At 41.1% G+C, this 19,168-nt stretch overlaps 1 protein-coding gene across 3 annotated transcripts in view; it reads left to right on the top strand.

Moving 5' to 3' along the window:
• The window catches only part of tbc1d22a (TBC1 domain family, member 22a), a 164,953-nt gene that overhangs the window by 40,969 nt on the left and 104,816 nt on the right, over positions 1-19,168 (top strand). Inside the window, exons 7-9 of one of the 3 annotated variants that reach the window (XM_086268939.1) lie at positions 13,697-13,825; positions 17,783-17,845; positions 18,327-18,392. In XM_086268939.1, coding sequence (XP_086125065.1) covers positions 13,697-13,825; positions 17,783-17,845; positions 18,327-18,392 — 258 coding nt within the window. The remainder of the gene's footprint in view (positions 1-13,696; positions 13,826-17,782; positions 17,846-18,326; positions 18,393-19,168) is intronic. The other 2 variants (XM_086268938.1, XM_086268937.1) reach the window with 2 other exon arrangements.

Genomic DNA, 19,168 nt, shown 5'->3' with positions numbered 1-19,168 from the left:
GAAGGATTCAAAACTGAAAAGGTTGAAGAGTTGGAGAAATTAAATGGAAAAGAGAAACTGTTGCTGGATGCTGTAGAAATGATCCCTCCTCCACAAGTTCTCCTGCCCCTGTTACACAGCACTCAGTGCCTTATGGTTTGACAGCTGTAACAGAAAAATCTAATTACATTTTTTTCAAATTGGCACCAAATTGCTACATCAGGTTCTTCCTGCTAAAATATATATGACTGTGTTTGGATTGCTGTGACACTGAAGAAAAGCAGGTTCTCGCTTAGTCACAGTCAGTATCTTTTCTCATGGCTGTATATAAAAGATGGTTATTGGTAAAGTAAGATTATTCATACATCTCTGGACTTGGCATTGATTTTTGTAACATCGTGGTTTTTTGTTTTGAAGGGTGAAGAAAGGATAAAGTGTTAAGTCATCAGCAATATGAACTATAATGTTTAATGCACTATATTTTGCTTTGGCCAAGGTTTTTACATTGAATGTCTTTAATGATGCAATACTCCCAGAGATTGTGTCTCCAACAGTTGATCCTTTATAAGTTAGGCAAAATGTGTTGAGGTCCAAGGACAAAGACTTCAATCTGGCCCACAGGATACTGTGAAAGATGTGAAAGTAGGCATTCATTTTATCACTGTATTTTAATAGGTTTTGCAACTTTTCCTGCTAATGTAGACCTCCCCCATGGCCGTTTATTCTACACCAAAATAATTATGTGTTATAAACAATTAAATAACAGAAAAAGTTTATTTTTATTCCACAGTTGACTTTCTGTTTTTTACAGTGGGTCCTCAAAAAAGGGGCATTTTCTAACAGAAACTTTCTGTTTTTATAATTACAGGAACATCTGGACAATGGGCTAACAGGATTTTGTTTTTCTGTAATTTTACATATTTATTCCTTACAATTTAAGCTCAGATGCTGAAAGATTTCTTTCATTTACCACAGCACCATTTCTTTGTCATGTGGAAAAACCGATGCAATGTTAAAATCGCATTTCTTTTTCTTACATTATCATATAAGCACAAGGGATTAAGTGTGTAGGTAAAGTTCTTTCCACTGACAGAAAGGAGAGCTTCACTTGTCCAGCCCACTTAAAATCAAAGTGAGATGTATGTGGAGCTGCGTGCGTACGTAGTGCTAATTAGTGCTAATTAGTGCTGTTTTATTTGTTTGGTAATTCCATCAAAGTGCTCCAAAATGCACCAGCTCCAGAAACACGACAGAGAGGTCCAAAGCAGAGGCTCAAAACAAACAGAAGCCAGGCCAAGCAGCCTGCTGCCAGTTACAGCCTCCAGTGTTGCAACACTTGTCAAAGCGAGCGCACCCCTAACTTTATCTTTGGCTTCTTCTTTTGGCTCCTCCCTTTAGGGGTTTCCATAGCAGATCATCTGCTTCTATCTCACCCTGTCCCTATCTGCTGTCACACCAACCCTCTCCTTCATTTCATTCATGAATCTTCTCTGAGGTTTTTCCTCTTTTCCTTCTGTCTGGCAGCTCCCTCTTTCTTTCTCCCCTTCTTTCCCCCAGTCAAGTCTGTCCCGTATTCAGTAAGTGAAAATAAAATAAACAATAAAAGGTGAATCAAATGGACCATTACGGCAAGGCTGGGATGGTCAGTTTGGTAAAGTAAATCCGTTGGGCATCTTTCTTTGCCTTTAGACAACAATTCTGAGGGCAAAAGAGCCAAACGGGACAGGCCAAAAAAAAAAAAAAACATCCTTTGTCCAGTAGACCCCTCCACTGCACATATATAAAACAGTCTCCCCCTTGCCTCTCTTAGTGTGTCGCCAAACTACGTAACCTGAGCTGTCTCTCTGATCTACTCATTTTTTTTAGTCCTTTCCATTCTGCTCACCGCCAATGAAAATCATCAGCTCAGCCTCCATTTTTGTCTGTGTCACTGTGTCCAAACCCTATAACCGTGGCAGGTATTACTACCATGTTTTCACTTTTGCTGCTATCCTTCAGTCACAAATCACCCCAGATAACCTGTTTCCTTCAAAATTATTCTTGCTAAATCCAAATTTGTGACTTATTCAAAAAATAAGTACCGAGTAGTCTTTATAAATGGAGAAATTAACTACAGTGGCCAGAACTGCTTTATTTAACAGCACATAAACGTGAGTTTTGTGGCTGTTGTGCATTTTACCATGCTAGTCTATGGTATCAGTCTGCCTCAAATGGTCATTGAAGAAACTGCACTTATTGTTTTTAGCATCATTTTCAGCACCATAGGTTGTAGCTTGTTATATCTCAGCAAACTTACTCATATTCATTTGCAATAGTTCTAACAAACAATCAGATTGACAATTACCTAGCAGTGGAAGAATTTGTAATAAAATACAACCGAATCCAGGAAGTCACATGCTTATTATTTCTTAAGTTTTTCCATTTGTTTCTTAAATAGATGTCGGTGTGAGCAAAGGATGTCGACATTAGACTCAAAGCACCCCCCCCCCCCCCCCCCCCCCCCCCAACTGTTTACGCTTATGAATGGATCTCTACTTCACCTCTCAAGGTCTTGTAGAAAACCAGATCTTGTAGCCTCTTGAGGGGTGAACTGTCCCAGGGTTAAATCTAAGGTTTGGATGAAAGTAAAAAAGTGTGCAAAGTGTCAGAAGCACTAATATCGTCTGAGGTGTCATAACACTTGACTGCTTTTTCTGTCCTGCCTGTGGTATGATCCAATGAAGAAATAGATAGGAGGGATCAGCCTCAAAAAATCTATTCTCTGTCTGGTACACACACACACACACACACACACACACACACACACACACACACACACACACACACACACACACACACACACACACACACACACACACAGACAGTGAGACTCACAGCCCACGCTGTATTCCATAAACTTGGCTAAGGCACCTAATAAAACTTCACTCCAGTGGCGTCCCTTGTGCCCTTCTCCTGCTCACCAGCGTGCACTAACTTATTTGATTTTTTTTTTCCTCTTCCCCTCCAGCAGGCATGCTTGAGCTGCACTCTTCTTTACTTGACAAAAGCGAGAAACAAGTTTTCCCACTGCAGTCAGAGCTCGCTAATGCTCCCCCAACGGGCTGCATTTACCACCACATCACAGAAATCGTCCATAACTGTCTTGCCTGTTATTAACCGCAGTGGAAATGAAGAATCAGGCAAACAAAATCTTGAAACCAGGCTACAAAAGAGAGGGCCAATTTCTAGCCTCACTGGATAGCTCCCTCTACCTCCCTTCACTATTTGCAAGATGCTCCACAGGTTGCCCGTGGCATCCAGTTAAACTTCCTATTATTTCAGAAATAATACCATCTTATTTCATTTGTTTAAAGAGCATTTGGTGTCTGAGCCTGAAGGAGAAAGAAATTAAATGGCTTTCCTGCTTTGTGAAAGAATGTCAGCCTGTGGCAATATGTACATTTGTTAATGGAGTGTGGCTGTTAAATGTGAAGTGGCGGGAGAGGAGAAAACTAACTGGCTGTGGAAATATTGATAAGGCTAAAGGGTTATATGAGATATATCAAGGCGGTGGGAGAGGGGACAGATTTACAGGTTATGTTAAACTTTACTACACTACATGTAATTATAGTGCTTAAAAGAAGGAGAAAGCAGTGCTTTTCTTCATTTGGGGCTAACTTACGATCAACCTTACGGGCACTTCAGCTCGCTAGAACATTTTGTTCCATTCTGCCTCATTCAAAAGTGAGAGCCATGCTAATATTAACTAACGAGACAGGGCGAGTTGCTTTTAGTTAATAGATTCATGACCAGGACATGAAAAATGTTGAGTTGTATATGTCTAATATTTGAGGTGAAATATGCATTTTGCACGTTCTCTGCTCCAAATCTTTAAAGATGTGCTCTCATTAGTCATGAATAAAACGTAATGCTATTTGCTAATCTGCCGTGTTGTGTCTTTTCCAGTTATGGATTGCACCATTCGATCACAATATTAAAACTACTGAGGGGTGAAGTCAACATCACGAGGGCTGTGCAATATTTCATATCCCGATAAAAGACATTTATCATCCCGACAACGATATATATCACAAAAATGTTGCATTTTCTGTAAATTCTGTGAATCTCAGGCATCTCGACTTGCATGAAGTGTTTTCAGCTGGTCGTCATGTACCTGGTGTCAGGTGTTCTGACTGATGGACGAAGCTGATGGCTCTTTTTGGCCTCTCATCCGTAAACACTCTGCATACTATTTCATGTAATTCATTTTATTTTGAAAGATCTCAACAGGATCTTCAGTTTTATTGTGAAAGTTTCATGTGGAAAATAAACAAGCGGACGGTGGAGTCACGCGATCGTTGTTGCTAACGACAATGCATAAAAACAGTCGCTTGTCTGTCCGTAGTGTGGTTATTTTAAATATAAGAGAGAGAGCACTTTAACAAATTAATTCTACAGTGACCATCAAAACAATGGAAAAAAAAAAAAAAAAGATATATATCGTTATATCGAACAGCCCTAAACATCACTGATCTCATCTTACTATAATGCAGGAAATCTTTTGCCTCTTTTGCACTAGCACCTACTCGAATTGACTCAACTCCACTCGGTTTTTAGGATTTTCCATTAGGTGGTAGTACCTGGTACCAGGACTTTTTAGTACCTATTTGACTTGGGGCTCCTAGCAAGCGGAGTCTAGCCAAAAATGTGACATCAACAGACTGCATGCTTCTGATTTGTCAGGGAGTGACGTTGCTGGATAAGTCATGAGAAACCTGGCAACAAGGAAAACGTGCACATACAAATCAACCATGAGGTGCAGACGTTTTCATGCAATGAAACACCATACCATGGTAGCTTGGCGCTTGTGTTGTGTGTGTGTGTGTCACATACAAATGATGTCAAGGAACCTTCATGCCACGTTGCTACAACAACCCCACCCAGTTCAAGGTGGTACTCAAATGTTATGGAAAACAGCTAAAACTGAAGCTAACCGAGCTGAGTACGTACTAGTAGACACATTTGTGTCCTGGCATATGTGTGGCTGGTACTTGGTCACCTGTGACCCACCTAAAACCAATCATGTGCCCAGTTGCAATGGCATTATGGACTTATGGTCTACAAAAACTGTTTCGATATGGCTCGAAGATCTAACCTCTAAACTCCAAAGATCTCAATTTTATGAAGCAATGACAGGATTCTGTCTACAGGCATCAGGCTCCAAAGGTTCTGGTTCAGTAGCAGAAGTACCACATCTGTGGCAGCAATGTTCTTGGGGACTAATTTCCTTTATAACATGCTATAAATCTATGGGACGATGTTAATATTACCCATAAATTTTGCATTTGTGTTTACACAGTGGTTAAATGCCAGCTGACTGATACACAGCCTACATACTGCCATCCATTTTTTTTTTTTTTTTAGGTCAAAGTCCTGCAGAACCTGCTGGGCTGTCATCAGTCTTACCTTCCATGTTGCTTGTTTAGAACTTCCTGTCGCTGAAAGAGTGGAGCACATGTCTGCTGGAGCTGCAGTACAAGCCCTGTAAAACATCAGGCTGTGGCTCAACGGTTATATAGCAAAGGTTTTTTGACTAAGGACCTGTGCTGTCTGCGTTTGTGTTTGCAGGGAATGTACACCAGTACTTGTCCTCATTACACTATAATGCACTATTGGTGCTCACGTAGCGTAGTATCACGACAAACTCAATTGCATTTGTCCTCCAACAGCAAGTCTTCCATCAGTCAGAGGTTAATAAAGAGATGTGAGGAAAGGATTGTGTAGGTAATTAATAATGAATATCATGCAGTAGAATTTTGGATCAGTAGAATATTGAATCCCTGATGATTGAAGGGTTTGATATCTGTAGTTGATAGGCAGTGAGTCAGCGTATTACATTGATTTTTCAGTTGGAGGTTTCCAAATTCCTCAGATGTTGCCACGAAGCACTGAAAAACTCACATTGTGTTTATAGAAAAATGTGGACATGCAGAAAAACAAGCATTTAAACACAGAAAGTAAAGTTTTGTTTGTTCAACTTCTGCCATGCTTGCAGTGGGACAGTTTATTTTGGTCTCCTTCTAGAATAATGTGCTCCTTCTAAGTAGAAATCAATTTAGAGAGGAGACTTGGTATAAAAAACCCTCCAACAATTTCATTTAAATTCCCCAAATGGATTCCCCAAGCATATTTCCCCTGGTCTTTTTTTTTTGGAAGACAGAGTTTACTGAAGTGGAGGATCCACGGGAGGAAGAGTAGATTGATGCATTAAGAATGAAGAGAGGAAGAGATGAGGTTTATGTAGACTGATTAACAGAGGCAGGAGCTACATTTTGCACCACTGGCAGGACACGTAGAGCTCTCGTGCATTTATGCCTCGCTGTCAGTCTCCCATCTGTCTTCTTAAAATCTCCTTAAAAAAAAAAAACAAGAAAAAAAACAAGTAGATTACAAATTAAATAAAATATTTGTCAGATTCGAGCATAAGTGCTCTTGAGTTTTCTGCTTTCTAAAAGAAGGCGAGCTGATTGTGCTCTCTGCATCCCTTTCCTTCAACTAACTCTAAAACATTTACATTTACAGGATGGTGCAAAAGGCTTTGGTCATTTATTTGTTCCTTTACTTTGGGGAAATTACAAATTGGTGCAGTGATTAATTGTGCAGACATAAATGGAAATACACAGCCGGAACTCTCAGACAAGCTTTCTTGTTCTCTGGGCTTCTTGAAGGAGATTCAAAGGATGTTTCTGCCTTTTGTTCTGTTCTCTGTCAACATGATCCCACACTGCTTTAACAGTGTCGAGGTGCAGGCTCTGGGCAGGCCAATCCATGACTGATGGTGTTCCACTGTGTGTTTTTACTGTATGTTCCTATGTTCATAATTCTGTCAATTTTGATAAGATTCCCACCACCACTGGCTGAAATGCAGTCCCAAACCATCACAGATCCACCATGTTTGACAGATGGCTCTAGAAACGCACTTAATGTACCTCTTCTCCGTACATATTGATGGCAATTTGAACTAAACTTGTCATCAGTCTATAACAGCGGTCCTCAAACTTTTTTGCGCCATGGACCAGTTTATGTCCAACAATATTTTCATAGATAAATACAAGATTTATTCATAACACAGGAAAAGACCCAGGGAAACAGAGTTAACGATAAAAACAATTAAAAAATAATAAGTTTGAAAGGGCAGCACGGTGACACGGTGGTTAGCACTGCTGCCGCACAGAAAAAAGGTCCTGAGTTCAATTCCACGATCAGGCCGGGGTCTTTCTGTGTGGAGCTTGCATGTTCTCCCCGTGTTTGCGTGTGTTCCCTCCGGGTACTCCGGCTTCCTCCCACCGTCCAAAGACATGCAGCTTGTGGGGATAGGTTAATTGGATAATCCAAATTGCCACTAGGTGTGAATACGGGAGTGAATCTCTATGTGTCAGCCCTGTGATAGACTGGCAGCCTGTCCAGGGTGTACCCTGCCTCTTGCCCTATGACAGCTGGGATAGGCTCCAGCGCTCCCCACGACCCTGAAACGGATACGCGGAAGCGAATGGATGGACCCTAAAAACCATAAATTTCACACCCGAGCCTCAACTCGCGGACTCACAGACCGGTACGGGTCTGTGGCCTGGGGGTTTTGGACCGTTGCTCTATAAGACCTGGCTGCTGATTGTTTGCTAAGTTTTACGTTATGTGTAGACAAAACACTAGTCCATCACTTGTGTTAGCACTGTGGTTTTTTTTTGTTTTTTGTTTTTTTGCACAGTGCCTTCGTAATTGGAGACGGAGATGCTTATCATTTAGGTCAGATGGCAGATATGTTTTAACTGGTCATGTGAATTAGTAATTGTCACTGTGATTTCATTTTACAATACATGTATAGTCGTGTTTGGGTCTCCTCTATATTTGTCAAATCCTCCCATGTGTGTGTCCTGCTCTCCTATCGAGCAGTAATACAGCTGCAGTGTGATTGACCTCCACTAAGCTGTCCATTAACCTTCAACACACACACACACACACACACACACACACACACACACACACACACACACACACACACACACACACACACTGTCCCTCATTTGGCAGAGTGCACCTAATGTCTGAGCCCATTGCTTTGTAGCTGCCCTGTACTGATTTGTGTTTGTGTGTATACAAGTGTGTGCGTTTGCATGTGGAGCAGTTTCAACATGTGACGCATGGACATGTTGGCAGAGACCATGTGTGTGTGTGTTGTCAGGGATCTGGGTTGGGTGGGGGAGTCATGTTGGCACAAATGTGACTGTCTGGATGAGTGGCAGCACCGACTGAGCATTGACAGTCGGGTGGATGAGTAAGAAGCAGGGCAGTGCTTCACTGGATTTATGTTGCTGCAGGGAATTAAAAATGTCACAGGTCACGAGAAACACGTGAGAAGAATGTTTCTGATTTAAGAGTGTGTGCGCATATATATGTTCACATTATAATATAACTGTTCTATAATATATTTTACAGCTAAGTTTAACTGTTCTCAGTGTTTGTGCTTGCCAGGTGTGTGTGTGTTCAGCTTTTTGCAGGCAAAGTTGTTATTGTGCTGCAGACAATCCTCTAGACTCTGCAGACTTCTCTTGGGGCCTTGTCTTTGTAGGATTGAACAGAAAACAAATGAAAGAGAAACTTTTGTCACTACACTTATTGACTGTCTTGTAGACAGTTGCTCAAAATTGATGGTTTGTGTGCGTTTGTCTGCTTGCCCGCATATTTCCAAAAAATGGCTTCCCGCTTCCTGAAACGAATGACAACAGCATCACAGACAGACACACATTGATGATGAACACACAGTGAACACCCGCGTTTTAGGGCCTGTTCTGATTTTCCGACTCTTTTGGAGAAGGTAGATGAATTTAATTTGATGGGGATTCCACTAAAGCCAGTCCAAGACACAGTTGCTCTAACTTGCGTGTGATCAGCAGCCAAATATGCTCATTTTAATTGGAAGTGATGACAAATCCGTGCACGAGAGCAGCTGTTTGCTGAAATATTTACAGGAAAGGCATCTTTGTAAGATTTATGTAGGGAGTTTTAGTCCTGACCTATGGGAGCAGCATATGGTCTGTACTTAAATGCTAAGTGCTCTGCACTCATATGGAACCTTTTAACCTTATCTGTTCCACAAAGGGCTTTACAGTGGGTCACTAATTCACTCATTCATCCATTCACTCGACCACCTGAGCCGCAGCCACGTCAGTGTAACAATATAAGGGCAAAAATCCACTTGCTAGCTTTCAGGATCATTTAGTAACACATCATGGTCTTCTTTAGTGAGATATGCTGACTTAGTGGTCACGAAGAAGCAAACTCATCACTCACAGAAAACTTGAGTTCTTCTAGTGGCCCACTGGGGCTCAGCCCCCACAGACCTGATGTTAGAGTGCCCAACTCTACAGTAGAAATAATCATGTTTACAGCCTGCTATAAGAACAGTTTCAGTCTGTAGCTGAACAGGATTTTTATATAATCGTCATGGTTAAACGCTAACAAAGTTCTGCATTATTAGGAGCATGGCTGTCTGGAAGCCCTTGCCTTTGTTATTTATGTGACAAATATTATAGTTTTAACTGTACTAACAGCCTGGCCAGTCATTTTATGTATTTATTTGCTGCAAAATGAGATTGTCAAGCATAACAACATGCTCTAAATCCTGCCTTAAATGTTGCCATAAGACGGAGTGGGTCTGTGATGGAATAGGGTCGATTTGGCAATTAGATACGATTGGTTTCTGATTATTCAACAGTTGACTCTGATAAATCTGTTGTCTACATAGGTGGAAATTCACATTCAATTATTACTTCTGCACTGAGCAGCTTTCCTTGTTCTATATATAACCAAAATACAATCACCTCTGGCTATCAGCTGAGTTGAGTCCCCTCCAGTTGTGCTCTTTGCAAAGACTCATTCAGACTTATAGGAACATGGAAGAAACTGGTGGGCAACACTGCAGTGACTATATCTGAGTTACAGTCAAGATTTCATTCATTCATTCATTTTCTTGACCGTTTGTCTAATTCAGGGTCAAGCTTCGGCTGGAGCCTGGGTGTCATAGAGGTAGAGGCGGAGTATATCCCGTAGCCTGTACACCAGTCTGTCACAGGGCTAACATATAGAGACAGACCAACCATTCACGCTCACATTCACACTAACAGTCAATCAACAGTTAACCTAACATACAGTGGGGCAAAAAAGTATTTAGTCAGCCACCGATTGTGCAAGTTCCCCCACTTAAAATGATGACAGAGGTCAGTAATTTGCACCAGAGGTACACTTCAACTGTGAGAGACAGAATGTGAAAAAAAATCCATGAATCCACATGGTAGGATTTGTAAAGAATTTATTCGTAAATCAGGGTGGAAAATAAGTATTTGGTCACCTCAAACAAGGAAAATCTCTGGCTCTCACACACCTGTAACGTCTTCTGTAAGAAGCTTTTCTGTCCCCCACTCGTTACCTGTATGAATGGCACCTGTTTGAACTCATCATCTGTATAAAAGACACCTGTCCACAGCCTCAAACAGTCAGACTCCAAACTCCGCCATGGCCAAGACCAAAGAGCTTTCAAAGGACACCAGGAAAAGTATTGTAGACCTGCACCAGACTGGGAAGAGTGAATCTACAATAGGCAAGCAGCTTGGTGTGAAAAAATCAACTGTGGGAGCAATCATCAGAAAATGGAAGACATACAAGACCACTGTTAACCTCCCTTGATCTGGGGCTCCACGCAAGATCTCATCCCGTGGGGTCAAAATGATCATGAGAACGGTGAGCAAAGATCCCAGAACCACACGGGGGGACCTGGTGAATGACCTGCAGAGAGCTGGGACCAAAGTAACAAAGGTCACCATCAGTAACACACTACAACGGCAGGGAATCAAATCCCGCAGTGCCAGACGTGTTCCTCTGCTGAAGCCAGTGCATGTCCAGGCCCGTCTGAAGTTTGCCAGAGAGCACATGGATGATACAGCAGAGGATTGGGAGAATGTCATGTGGTCAGATGAAACCAAAGTAGAACTTTTTGGTATAAACTCAACTCGTCGTGTTTGGAGGAAGAAGAATACTGAGTTGCATCCCAAGAACACCATACCTACTGTGAAGCATGGGGGTGGAAACATCATGCTATGGGGCTGTTTTTCTGCCAAGGGGACAGGACGACTGATCCGTGTTAAGGACAGAATGAATGGGGCCATGTATCGTGAGATTTTGAGCCAAAACCTCCTTCCATCAGTGAGAACTTTGAAGATGAAACGAGGCTGGGTCTTCCAACATGACAATGATCCAAAACACACCGCCCAGGCAACAAAGGAGTGGCTCCGTAAGAAGCATTTGAAAGTTCTGGAGTGGCCTAGCCAGTCTCCAGACCTCAACCCCATAGAAAATCTGTGGCGGGAGTTGAAAGTCCGTGTTGCTCGGCGACAGCCCCAAAACATCACTGCTCTCGAGAAGATCTGCATGGAGGAATGGGCCAAAATACCAGCTACTGTGTGTGCAAACCTGGTAAAGACCTATAGTAAACGTTTGACCTCTGTTATTGCCAACAAAGGTTATGTTACAAAGTATTGAGTTGTATTTTTGTTATTGACCAAATACTTATTTTCCACCCTGATTTACGAATAAATTCTTTACAAATCCTACCATGTGGATTCATGGATTTTTTTTTCACATTCTGTCTCTCACAGTTGAAGTGTACCTCTGGTGCAAATTACTGACCTCTGTCATCATTTTAGGTGGGGGAACTTGCACAATCGGTGGCTGACTAAATACTTTTTTGCCCCACTGTAGCTTGCATGAACCCACAAAGGCACAGAAAGAACAGGCAGACACAACACAATAAGCACAATCTAAAACCTGAAGGCGCATTTATTATATTTCTTACAGGGCTTTTACCTGCAGCGGGTGGACGTTATTCAGTCTCTGAGATTGCTTAGTTGTCATCTAACAGGCGGTTGATAACAGGCAGTCGTTTTGTCTGTTGTCATAATCAAAGCTCTTCAGAGAAAAATGGCAAAAATGGTTCATTCATAGATGTCATTTTAAAATAAAAAGGGACCCTTTGAATGTTTCACAGCTAGATGAACCAGCTTTTTCTCACGGGAAGTAGTTTTCAGGGCCTGAAGTCATGTTTGAGTTCAGTTTTGAAGATTGTAACTCTCTGAATATTTCAGAACGCCTAGCCCCAGCTCTCACTTTTAATAGATGTATTTTTTTTGTTGTTCGTTTTAGGGCTGACTTTCTCCTCATTGCATAAGCCTGACCGCATAACCAGGATACAGTCTTTCACAAATGCATGCTCACATATGCCATCTGACAAACACCCCCCTCCACACGTGCACAAATACCCATTTAAAGGTAACTCCCTGAAGAAGCAGAAAGCATTTGGGCAGGAAGCAGAAAGTTTTCTTTGCAAAGTGAAGTGTATCATTTACAAACCATGTAGTCCCAGGTGGTGGAGTCTGTGTTGTGATTGAACTTGGCTCAAAAAAACCTCAAAGCAAGTTTTTTTTGAGAGCAAGTTTTAAAATAAAAGCTCATTAAATGGTACTAACAGAAACAAATAGTACTGAGATGGGAAACCTAAAACCATTGTGTGTTTTTAAACACTGGAAAGATGGCCTCCCTGAATATATGCTCAATTAATGAATCCCATGTGGAATCGACAAGCATGTTTGCATGTATTAGAAAAAGACAGGTGAATTGGTTACTCACTACTAATCCTACAAGAGGCATGGTGAGCATCAAAATGAGTTAGCATTTTGAGCTAATGGTAGAATTCACGCCCGTAGTAATAGTTAGATGAGTATCTGGCAAATGTGAAGCTCTGGCCAGCCTTAACATTTAAAGCCAATCCTCTGTTTGTTAATATTTTGGGAATAAGAGTATCAACTTACCACTCGGTGTTTTTCCAGTCTTCTGTTGTCCAATTTTGTTGAGCCCGTGTGGACGGTAGCTTCATTTTCCTGTTGTCAGTTAACAGCAGTGGCATCCAGTGTGGTCTTCTGCTGCTTAAATTTTCATTTCCTCTGCATACCTTGGCAGAAGAGCATTACTTGTAATTAGCTTATTAGATATTAATGAGCATTTGAGCTGGTGTACCTAATAAAGCGTACTGTCACATGGGTTGTTTTTCTACTCCTGGATCTTTATGCGTTAATAAACAGTTGATATCTGTAATATATGTTCTCAGGCATAGACTATCCTTGCTGTACAACAGGCCCGCCAACCTGCTGTTCAAACCTACTGTTTGTGAGTGACAGCCAATGAGAAGAACATGACTCAAAGCGAGAGCAGCTCTAAAAGGTAGCTGAACCGAAGCCCAGAATAAGAAAAATTGGGATTATCTTGAAGTGTGAATTATGCAAAGCCACTCAAGTCAAGTCAAAGTTAAAAGTTTGGAGTTGAAAATGAGCCAAATAGGTTCTTTTCAAGCTAAGCTAACCAGCTCCAGGCCTCAGCTTCATCAATAATACACAGGCATGAAAGTAGCATCAATCTTCTCTTTGAGCTGTCTGCAAGAAAGTGAATTAAAATACAGCATTTTTTTTCAGCTGTAACTTTACTTCAAAACTGAACTCTTACTGAATTGAGTCGGATCCAAAAACAAGAATATATGAAGGACTGAGAAGATAAATGGAAAAATCAAATCTACAGTGTGACTTGCATCAACGTTTAAATGGGTGATGTTGTATGTTTCTCACTCTCTGTCTATCAGGGTTACCTGCCAGCCAACGCAGAGAGGAGGGAAAGCGTTCTACAGAGGAAGAGGCAAGAATATTTCGGCTTCATCCAGCAATACTACGACTCTCGCAATGATGAGCATCATCAAGACACATACAGACAGGTACATGCATATACACGAGCCCACACATCTCGTATGCCTATAGTTTTCTGAATCCCCCAACTTGAGGGACAGAATGAATGAAAGTCTCCAGAAAGACTCTTTCTAATTACAAGAGCATCCTCCCGTTGCCAATGTATTAGCTCAGCATGAATTTAGGACACAAACAGTGTAAGCGTTTGTTTGTTTGTATATGTGTGTGTGTGTGTGTGTGTGTGTGTGTGTGTGTAAAGAGTGCCTTTTTACAGAATTTGGCCCTGCAGTCAGGATTACTGCCACTAGTTATTTGGCAAAAATGTGATCTTTATTGCATTTTTTCCCCCCCTTGCTTGTGTTCCTTTGTTCTCTCGTCCTTCTCCCTCATGTACTCGTCTGATTGTTTGTTCGTCTGTGTGTGTCTGTGTCACAGACCAGAGACGAGCGGCTTCAGAGAGATACTGAAATTAACAGTATTCTGTTTGGTTCTGAAAATATCCGTTTTTACCCCCCACCACCACCACACACACACACACACACACACACACACACACACACACACACACACACACACACCATCCCCTCGTTCTTACACTCGACTACTTCCCATTCATTTTGAGCCGATAAGGAACATCAAACTGAACTGTCGATAGCAAAAACACACATTTCTCACATTCCGTCCAATTTCCCATTGATCTCCTCTGCACCGTGCCAGGGAGCTGGCATACTTTGTTTTGATGATTGTTTGGATTGTGTCTTGAAGCCTCCTTTTTCTGCCAGATTCTACTTGTGCTTTAGTGATTTCTAGTTTGTTTATTTATTTTTGCTGTGTGCCTGATTATGTGTGTTTGTACATATGTTACTTTGGCATTCATGTTGCTCAGGATGGTGGGTTTGTATTGGGTTTCTGTATTTTTCTTTCTTTTCTTTTTTGATTTTTTTTTTTTGTTTATACATATTTACGTGGTTGTATGTGTGTTTACATACAGTACTCAACAGATCGGAAGACGCCCCTGTGCGGTTTTGCTTACTGTAAATAAGACTGGATGAAATAAGTACAGAAGTAAAATAAAATGAGATAAAAAGTAGCTTACTGTATGTAATAGAAAACAAAGTGGTGCTATATGCAGTGTGTAGAGTGCAGTGTTTGAGATGAGAATGCATATTCTCTGTTGCACAGACGTGTTCATTTGACATCATTTGAAACTGTGCAATCTCTAAATAGCTGCATTTTTTAAGTAGATCATTTCCTCTTATGAAGAGTCGAAAACAAAGACTTTAAAAACAATACAGTGAACAGAAAGACCCCCAAAGTAGAAACTCAGTTCAGCAAAATTAAATACCCATGTTAATCACAGTTTTGCTAAAAAGCAAAGACTTAAAATAAACTGAAGTGATCAAGAACTTTCTTCATGTTGAATCTCCGTGTCTGCATCATAGCTCCACGTGGAGAAGAACTGCCCGAGGAGCTAGAAATGCATTTATTGTGAGAATTCTCCCACATGTTAAGCATACAGGAATATCAGTGACCAACCATAAATGAGTCGAAATGAGACGGCTGCAGAAGTAATCAAAAGGTATAGCACGAGTGTCAGACTCAATTTTACTAAGGTTCACGCCAGGAAATGGGGATCACACCAAGGGTCAGGCATATGCAGTTTAATGACATGGTTTAATTTAATCCACAAAATAACATCCCACGTAATGTTGTATATCCCAAAAGTCTGTCTTACATGCAATTTGGTCCACATAAAGGCTTCAACAAAACATCTGCAAGTTTCCCAGCTGTTAGTGTTTAATGTAGCAAAATACTGCAATAAACCGCAGTCGGTAAACTTTGCAGAAATAAGACAGCTACTGAAAGTATCGGGCATAGGAAAAGACATCATATTTAATTATCCATATTTAATTTGTTTTTTGAAATATTTCTAAAGGTTTTCAACAGTCTGTTATGAGGTGGGCACCGCATCACTGTGCAGATGTATTTGCATGTAGGCAGGCCAGAATTTGAGCACCGAATGTGGGTTAAGATACATAGCTGCAAAGGGGCTCGGACCTTAAGTTTGGGCAAGTACTTCAGATTTGGCTCAGGGTTTATCCATGGAAAGAGTGTTTCTGTGGTAGCTCAGACAGTGTAAAGGACAGTTTGTAATGTCAGCCTGTTTGAACAACTTAAAAAAGAAAAGAAAAAAACCCGGTGTAGACTTTAAAAAAGAAGCACAAAGAGGAAATTTATTTTGGCTCGCGCGCGGTTCAGCAGGACCACTACAGTGAATGCATAGTCCCGACAGTGAAGCACAGAGAGCGCAGGGGTGTGATGATTTGGAGCTAGTTGAGTGCAAAAGGGAGATGACATTTATAGATGGGACCATCAATGCCTGTGAATTTAACAAAATACTGGCTGACAACATGAGCAATACTGCAGCGTGATGGCGATCCAAATCACGCTGCCAAAAGCACAAGAAGAAGGAACACTAGGAGGTTCATTTGCTTCACTGAGTTTCTACTCTGTGGCCTGCAATTATTAATATAGTAAGTCTGTGTAGTCTTTATTTTGTAAAGAGAAAGTGGGTCTACTGTTCAAGTATGTCATTAATTTTAAGTGATATCACACAGGGCTCCGCTCATTTCTGTTACATGTCATCCTTGTGTTTGTGTGTCCATCATCCATTCTGAATGTCCGTCTGTTTCGAGGTTGTTCTTTTGTCTCTTTTATATTTTTGTTTATGTTCCTTGTAACTTGCCCACACAGTGTGTGTGTGTGTGTGTGTGTGTGTGTGTGTGTGTGTGTGTGTGTGTGTGGGTGTGTGTACGTGTGCATACGGATGTCCCAGCTTGAACTGCAAACCCTTTTGATGTACTGCAGCAGTTTCATTCTTCCCCAGGAGAAAGTGATCTAAAAAGAAATCTAGCTTTGGTCTTTTTTTGTTATTTTTCAAGCAAGCAGAGAAGAGTGTTGTGTGGAGATGGCATTTTGTTGGTTTATTTCTGATGCATTAAAAATATTTGGACCACTAGAGGATGAAAATACCGACCCTTCATTTACGATGGCCTTATCAATTACAAAATGTCAAATGTCAAAATACAATTTTAAAACAGTGAGCTGAATGCTACTGGAACTTACATAGAGAATTATTATATTCTCAAAGATACCACCTCGTCCTGCTTCATGGGAAATACCACAACTTCCCATTTTAAAGTGGCCTTGAATACTTTTAGCTTATTTTCTGTCATATATTCTATGAAAATGGTGCACGCTCATATTAAACATGACCAAAGCTTCCTTCCATACCTTGTTTCAACTCAGTCATTAAATCCAGGAGGATTTAGTATTGGTTTGTAGTAAGTTTTGGTGGCTCTGTGGTTAGTAGTGTGGCTTTGTTGCAGAGGGACGCATGCATCAAAATATTAACCATTTCTAAGATGGGCCGCGCTCCACATTAGATATTTTTAATGCAAATCTGTTTATTACATTAAGTAATTCTGGAAACGCACCAACAAAGAGACAAGCCAGACCTCTAAAAACGTCCTCGCTCGATGTAGAAACATCACTATATGTGGAAGTCATCCCTGTGAGCCAAATGCTCAAAATTCTTCTTATTACTGCTCTTGACTATGTATGCTATCAAGACAGAAGATGTGTAAATTATTTGGCGTCTGAGGCCCCACCCATCTTTTGCTCAAACCTTCTGTTTGTGAGGGGCAGCCACTAGCTAGAGTGGCTTGTTGAAAACAGTGGATGAACTGATACACTATAAGACAAATAAGGATTATAAGTAATCATGCAAAGCTACCCTATACATTCCAACATATAATATAGAACTGGGTGTGAGTGTAATAACTCCACTTTATGTCCTTTGTCATTTCTTTATAACGCCTGAAAAAGTCTGAAAATGCAGTACATGTGGAGGACGTTTATATTGTGTGTGTTTGTGTGTGTGTGTCCGTGTGTGTCTAACACATTCTCTCCCATGTTGCTGTCAGATCCACATAGACATTCCTAGGATGAGTCCTGAATCTTTGGTGCTGCAGCCAAAGGTGACAGAGGTAAGGTGGACTGGATGTGGACCCAATGCCCAGTCCCGTAACCAGCCGCGCACTCTTACAAACAGACCAGGCTATTTCAGTTGGCTTGGCTCCAGCTGCCGCCCTGCATCCGCCTGGCTCCCTTCTGATGAATCTGTCCGCCTGTCGTATCGGTCGTCTGCGGGGTAAACACTCTGAAATGGTGTAAATGTGGTCTCGTACATGCATAAACGCACACACACACACGCATTGATGCAAGCACATATTATCGTAGAGGCATCTCAGCATGCAAGGGCACTCATATGCAGTGCTGCATTCAAGACCACAGCTGCTATCCATTTCAGAAAACTGAAACCCCAGTCCGACTTCAATCAAAGACAACAATCCACTAACTGTTCCTCTCGCTATCCGTTCCTGTCACTGTCTGTAATGGCCAAATCTGTGCTAACCTGCCCGTTGCTTCAGTGTTTGTCTTTTTTTTTTTCTCTCCTTCTCTCTGCAGATTCACATTGACATACCGAGAACTAATCCTCTTATTCCTCTCTTTCAACAAGCTTCTGTTCAAGAGGTGAGACCCCTCCAGCTGCACACACACCACCTCACCTAGCAGGGTTTTCCCTTTTCTGCTTTTAGGCAGATTTGGTCCTGGAATTAGAGGCACTGATGATGTTGGACACCTTAAAGACAGAACATGTGAGATGGCTTACAAAGAGGGGAAAAACATGACAATAGTTAAAACGATATAGGTTGAAAAAATGGGGCACAAACTGTGACGAGTAGTTGAGTGTTAGAGTAAAAATACTGTCTCCACTCAAGTCTCAGTATCTTGATTTATTTACTTACTTTATTTAATGTTTTTCTATCTGCCTGCGAGTGTAAAATGGGAAGACCCTTGCTTAAGCACTGCATGATTTGGCATGGGGCACATACACAGCTGCTCAAGCGAAGAACACACATGATTTTAATAATTACATGCATGGGATTAGATCCCTTTTAACTTTCACTCTGCATGGTTGGCAGTTTCATATCTTTTTGTTGTGCTTCGTTAGTTCTACTGAAGCATTTCTTATTACAGTTGGGTGCTCTGTTATGGCCGATATAAGAAGTCATTTTCTTCAAAACATCTTGAGCATTATGTTTGAAACATTGAACTATTAGTCACAGTTGTGCACATTGGACAATATGGTTAAAAGCTAGGAAAACTCATAAGCACCTTTTTTCTCATGGTGATCAGTAGAAATGCATAAACAATACTTTAAAGGCATTTGTTTCTCACACAGAGCTGCTGCGCTTTTACATATTTTATCATACGTATAAAATTAATATCAGCTGATTTCACTCAGA

This window comes from Aulonocara sp. 'chitande type north' Nkhata Bay, linkage group LG17, assembly GCF_057382095.1.
Source record: "Aulonocara sp. 'chitande type north' Nkhata Bay isolate Kocher_YH1m ecotype deep benthic linkage group LG17, A_spYH_male_GT1.1, whole genome shotgun sequence".
Lineage (NCBI taxonomy): Eukaryota > Metazoa > Chordata > Actinopteri > Cichliformes > Cichlidae > Aulonocara > Aulonocara sp. 'chitande type north' Nkhata Bay.
The sequence above is the reverse complement of the archived record's forward strand: the minus strand, read 5'-3'. Positions and strand labels throughout refer to the sequence as shown.